Here is a 6,268-nt window from a genome sequence, read left to right as displayed (position 1 = left end):
TGGACCTCCCTGCCCCCTACCCTCTGGACCCCCCTACCCTCTGGAACAGGGACCAGGTCTTGAGGAGCTCCTGGTCCTGTTTTCTTGTGAGTGATGAAACACAAACACACTCGGACGTTTCATTTCCTCTTGATCTGCTTTAACAGGTTCAGGGCCAATCAGCCGGCCCGCTCCCCCGTCACCATGGCAACTAATGTACCCCCGCCTGACGCTGCGCTTTGTGTTTCTGGTTCAGCTGCTGATGTTCACACACACACACACACACACACACACACACACACACACACACACACACACACACACACACACACACACACACACACACACACACACACACACACACACACACACACACACACACACACACACACACACACACACACACGCCGCTCACACACACACACACCGCACACACACACAGACACACACACACACACACACACCTCACACACAGACACACACACCTCACACACACACGCCGCTCACACACACACACACACACACCTCACACACAGACACACAGACACACACACACACACACACACACACACACACACACACACACACACACACACACACACACACACACACACAGACACACCTCACACCGCTCACACACACACACACGCCGCTCACACACACCTCACACACACCGCACACACACACCGCTCACACACACACACACACCGCTCACACACACCGCACACACACACCGCTCACACACCTCACACACACACACACACACACACCTCACACACACCAAACACATACCTCACACACACACACACACACCTCACACACACACACACACACACACCTCACCCACACACCTCACACACACACCGCACACATACCTCACACACACACACACACACACACCGCTCACACACACACACACACACACACACACACACACACACACACACACACACACACAGATCACATATCTGAGGTGACACAGAGACGAGTGAGAGGTGATAAACACAGGTATCGCCTCACGCAGGCTCACGTGGCGCCCTTGGCGCCCGTGGCTCACGCTGGCTCATGTGGCGCCCGTGGCTCACGCTGGCTCACGTGGCGCCCGTGGCGTGCGTGTTTCCGTAACATCCGTGTGCAGAGTTCAGGTAAACAACAACAAACACGTGGGACTGTTTCCATCAGTGGGACGGGACAGGAAGTGTCCTGGGTGGAGCCGAGGCGGCGGGAGGCTGCAGACCGTGCTGCAGATCCCCGTCACGCTGGACGGCGTCCTGCTTCTCCGCTGTTAGGGAGAGGAGGACGTTTCCCAGCATGCACCAGCTCTGGGTGCTGGTGTGTGGCTTCACAGCTCCACCTGCACACCTGACGTGCACACGACATCCAGGTTACACACTTTAGTGTCAGCGTGTGCAGAGTTCCCCCGAAGACGCTCGTTACACGCAGAATACAGAGAGAGTTCAGTTTCCTGTCTGCTGAGAGAGGACGTGTCTGTGCTCCATCACACCCCGGACCCACAGGGGCTCCAGGACCCACAGGGTCCACTCAGGGTCCACAGGGTCCAGAGGGTCCACTCAGGGTCCACAGGGCCCACTCAGGGTCCACAGGGTCCACTCAGGGTCCACAGGGTCCACCCAGGGTCCACTAAGGGTCCACTCAGGGTCCACAGGGCCCACTCAGGGTCCACAGGGCCCACTCAGGGTCCACAGGGTCCACCCAGGGTCCACTCAGGGTCCACCCAGGGTCCACAGGGCCCACTCAGGGTCCACAGGGTCCACCCAGGGTCCACTCAGGGTCCACAGGACCCACAGGGCCCACTCAGGGTCCACAGGGCCCACTCAGGGTCCACAGGGTCCACTCAGGGGCTCCAGGACCCACAGGGTCCACCCAGGGGCTCCAGGACCCACAGGGTCCACAGGACCCACAGGGTCCACCCAGGGGCTCCAGGCCTCCTCAGCCCCCTCTTCTCTAATTGTGTGCATCCAGGGTTCGGCCCGTCGCGTGTGAGCTTCATTAAAACGGTCGTTTCCAAGTGAAGCCGGAGCAGAGGAGCAGGACTCATCGTCTCCGCTCCGCTGCTCCTGTGAGGCGTCTTCATTACTGCGCCCATTAGAGAGACGCACGCCGCGAGAGTCGAGCGTGCTCGGAGACGCTGATGCATTAATTTAATTAGCAGCATTAACAACGAATCATCCCCAAGGGAGAGGAAGAAGAAGAGACGACGAGGCTGAAGCGTCTGAAATGTTTTATAGAACAGATCAATGAGACAGACGCAGATCCACGTCTCCTCTCATCGACTCACTGCAAACGCCAGGAAGTCACCGTTTACAACTTCCTGTTCACGTGAGGAGGCAGCAAAGAAGCCCACAGCTAAACCTGTGCTAAAGTGTCCTCTAGGAGCCTAAACGTGTGTTAAAGTGTCCTCTAGGAGCATAAACGTGTGTTAAAGTGTCCTCTAGGAGCATAAACGTGTGTTAAAGTGTCCTCTAGGAGCGTAAACGTGTGTTAAAGTGTCCTCTAGGAGCATAAACGTGTGTTAAAGTGTCCTCTAGGAACATAAACGTGTGCTAAAGTGTCCTCTAGGAGCATAAACGTGTGTTAAAGTGTCCTCTAGGAGCATAAACGTGTGCTAAAGTGTCCTCTAGGAGCATAAACGTGTGTTAAAGTGTCCTCTAGGAGCATAAACGTGTGCTAAAGTGTCCTCTAGGGGCATAAACGTGTGCTAAAGTGTCCTCTAGGAGCATAAACGTGTGTTAAAGTGTCCTCTAGGAACATAAACGTGTGTTAAAGTGTCCTCTAGGAGCATAAACGTGTGCTAAAGTGTCCTCTAGGAGCATAAACGTGTGTTAAAGTGTCCTCTAGGAGCATAAACGTGTGTTAAAGTGTTCTCTAGGAGCATAAACGTGTGTTAAAGTGTCCTCTAGGAGCATAAACGTGTGCTAAAGTGTCCTCTAGGGGCATAAACGTGTGCTAAAGTGTCCTCTAGGAGCATAAACGTGTGTTAAAGTGTCCTCTAGGAACATAAACGTGTGTTAAAGTGTCCTCTAGGAGCATAAACGTGTGTTAAAGTGTCCTCTAGGAGCATAAACGTGTGTTAAAGTGTCCTCTAGGAGCATAAACGTGTGTTAAAGTGTCCTCTAGGAGCATAAACGTGTGTTAAAGTGTCCTCTAGGAGCATAAACGTGTGTTAAAGTGTCCTCTAGGAGCATAAACGTGTGTTATAGGTGAACTCTAGGAGCATAAACGTGACTCAGAGCCTGGGTCCTCGTCCCCTGATCACACAGGGATCAGTGTCAGAGCTTCAGCCAATCAGAGGCCGAGCTGCTGTTTAACACAACAGGAAGTTCAGGTGTGAAACTGGAGACGAGCTGCAGGAGACGGACTCCACGTCTCAGTGTCCCTCTGTCTGTCTGTCTGTGTGTGTGTGTGTGTGTGTGTGTGTGTGTGTGTGTGTGTGTGTGTGTGTGTGTGTGTGTGTGTGTGTTAAATGGACTTGTGTGCTACTACTCAAGGTGCTTTCACCCGTTCTCTCTCTCTCTCTCTCACACACACACACACACACACACACACACACACACACACACACACACACACACACACACACACACACACACACACAGTTCAGTGTCTCGCCCAAGGACACTTTGACGTGCAGACCGGAGGAGCCAAGGATCGAACCACCGACCTCTCCATTGGAGGACGACCCGCACTGCCTCTGAGTCAAGGCCGTGTGTGTGTGTGTGTGTGTGTGTGTGCGTGCGTGCGTGCGTGCGTGCGTGCGTGCGTGCGTGCGTGCGTGCGTGTGTGTGTGTGTGTGTGTAGAGCATTTCTGTGTCAGCAATAGAAACAAAAGAAAACTTTGCGTGTACATGTTTTCACGCCCCGCCCCCAGCGGCACCTACCCCAGCGTCGTCATGGTGACGATGGTGTACCAGAAGGCGGAGGGGATGCTGGTGAAGGTGCTGGCGCTGGAGCCCTTCTCGGCGTAGAACATGACGGTGGCGAAGATGATGATGGCCATGGTGAGGGAGAAGAGCAGGAAGCCCAGCTCCGAGGCGCAGCTCTTCAGCGTGTAGCCCGATGGAGCGGAGTCCCGCGAGTGACGCGAGAACTTGAAAATACGAAAGACCCTGAAGACTCGCAGCGTGACGAAGGCGCCGCTCACGTCCTCGTTGTCGGTCATGACCAGGCCGATGTAGTAGGGCATGATGGCGACCACGTCGATGATGCTCATCACGCTCTTCACGAACTTGCAGCGGCTGGGCGCGGCGAGCATGCGCAGCAGGTACTCCACCGTGAAGATCATGACGCAGGCCGTGTCCAGGCAGAAGAAGGCCAGCGCGTAGCGCTCCCCGCACGGCACCTCCTTCACCCGGTTGGGCAGGGCGCCGCACGGGACCGTCTCCACCACGTTGGCGAGCACCGACACCGCGATGAAGAACCCGGTGACGTAGTAGAAGACCAGCGCCATGGTGGAGGTGTGCGGGTTCTCGAAGGCGCGCCACATGGTCTCCCTGAAGCTCAGGTCCGCCGCCACCAGGTCGTTGGACTGGTCCATGTCCGCGTCGTCCTGGAGTCGCTCCTGGTTCTCGCGGCGCCGGTCCTTGTACTCCTCGTAGCAGCAGTCCCCGATGATCTCCGGGATGATGCCGAAGAACGCCAGCTCCTCCTCGTACGCGGAGATGCACTCCTGCCGCGGGTAGTGCAGCTTCCCGGTGCGGTAGAAGTTGAGGATGTGGCGGAAGATGTCCGGGTCGCGGTCAAAGAAGAACTCGTTGGTGTCCTGGTGGAAGAAGAAGTCTCGCTCCGTGCTGCCCAGCAGGGTGTCGGGGTACCGCTCCAGAGTGTCCCGCCACGTCTGGAACCTGGAGCCGCTCACGTTGAGCACCAGGAGCCCCGCCTCCCCGCGGTGCTTCTCCTGCGGGGGCACCGGCATGGGCGTGCTGGCCACCGGCATCCAGCCCACCGCCGCCGCACGGGCGAACGGCAGCCACGCCGCTACACTCCCCGCCATGCTGCTCCTGGACCTGGACCTGGACCTGGACCTGGACTTGGACTTGGACTTGGAGCTCCTGGAACTCCTTCAGCTGGTCCCGGAGCCGGTCCTAGTCCTGCTCCTGGTCCCGGAGCTGGTCCCGGAGCTGGTCCCGGAGCTGGTCCCGGACCTGTGCGCAGGCTGGAACAGACTCACGGAGCGCAGCAGCCGGAGCGCATCTGCTCCAGGTGGATGCGTCAAACCAGAGTCCCGCTCCTCAGTTTGAGTGGAAACAGGAAGAAGACTCGAACTCAGAGAAAGAGAGAAACAGAGAAAGAGAGAAAGAGAGAGAAAGAAAGGAAGAAGGAGGAAGGAGGAAAGTCTCTCCTTGGATCCGGGAGAGTCCGGGTCCCGGATCTGTTTCTGTTTCTCCGCAGCAACAAGTCCGCAGCTTCACGCGCTCCAGACCCGGACACGGAGCAGCCTCGGGTCCGCCGCAGGCACGCGTCCCCGGAGCCCGGTCCGTCCCCGGTGCGTCCCCGGTCCGTCCCCGGTCTGTCCCCGGTCCGTCCCCGGTCTGTCCCCGGTCCGTCCCCGGTGCTACCCCGGTCCGTCCCCGGCGCGTCCCGGCAGTGAGCAGCCCGCTGCAGCACGTGTTCTCCCGCAGAGAGAGACGCGATGTTCGGCTGCAGAGGCTCGATGTGCCGCGGTCACACAGGTGCTGCTGAGAGGAACCTCCTCCGTGTGTGTGTGTGTGTGTGTGTGTGTGTGTGAGTGTGTGTGTGTGTGTGTGTGTGTGTGAGTGTGTGTGCGTGTGTGTGTGTGTGTGTGTGTGTGTGTCTGTGTGTGTGTGTGTGTGTGTGTGTGTGAGTGTGTGTGCGTGTGTGTGTGTGTGTGTGTGTGAGTGTGAGTGTGTGTGTGTGTATGTGTGTGTCTGTGTGTGTGTGTGTGTGTGTGAGTGTGTGTGTGTGACTCCCCCCCTCCCTCTCCGGTTGGGGGCGTGGCTGTGGAGAAACCCCGCGGGTGTTTACGCACAGAGTCAGAGGAGGATCCACACACACACACACACACACACACACACACACACACACAGACACACACACAGACACACACACACACACACTCACACACACGCACACACACACACACACACACACAGACACACACACAGACAAACACACACACACACACCTCCTCTCCTCTTCCTCCTCTCCTCTCCTCCTCCTCCTCCTCCTCCTCTTCCTCCTCTCTTCCTCCTCCTCCTCCTCTTCCTCCTCTCCTCTTCCTCCTCTCTCCTTCTCCTCCTCCTCTTCCTCC

General features: G+C 57.2%; 1 protein-coding gene across 1 annotated transcript in view; it reads right to left on the bottom strand.

Annotated features, from left to right (window-relative positions):
- The window catches only part of LOC310966246 (A-type voltage-gated potassium channel KCND2-like), a 24,060-nt gene extending 18,926 nt beyond the window's left edge, over window positions 1-5,134 (bottom strand). Inside the window, exon 1 of the mRNA XM_083940826.1 lies at window positions 3,879-5,134. Coding sequence (XP_083796952.1) covers window positions 3,879-4,990 — 1,112 coding nt within the window. The 5' untranslated portion in view covers window positions 4,991-5,134. The remainder of the gene's footprint in view (window positions 1-3,878) is intronic.
- Window positions 5,135-6,268: the final 1,134 nt, after the last annotated feature.

This window comes from Echiichthys vipera (assembly GCF_963691815.1).
Source record: "Echiichthys vipera genome assembly, contig: SCAFFOLD_110, whole genome shotgun sequence".
NCBI lineage: Eukaryota > Metazoa > Chordata > Actinopteri > Perciformes > Trachinidae > Echiichthys > Echiichthys vipera.
This window is presented reverse-complemented; position numbering and strand designations above follow the sequence as displayed.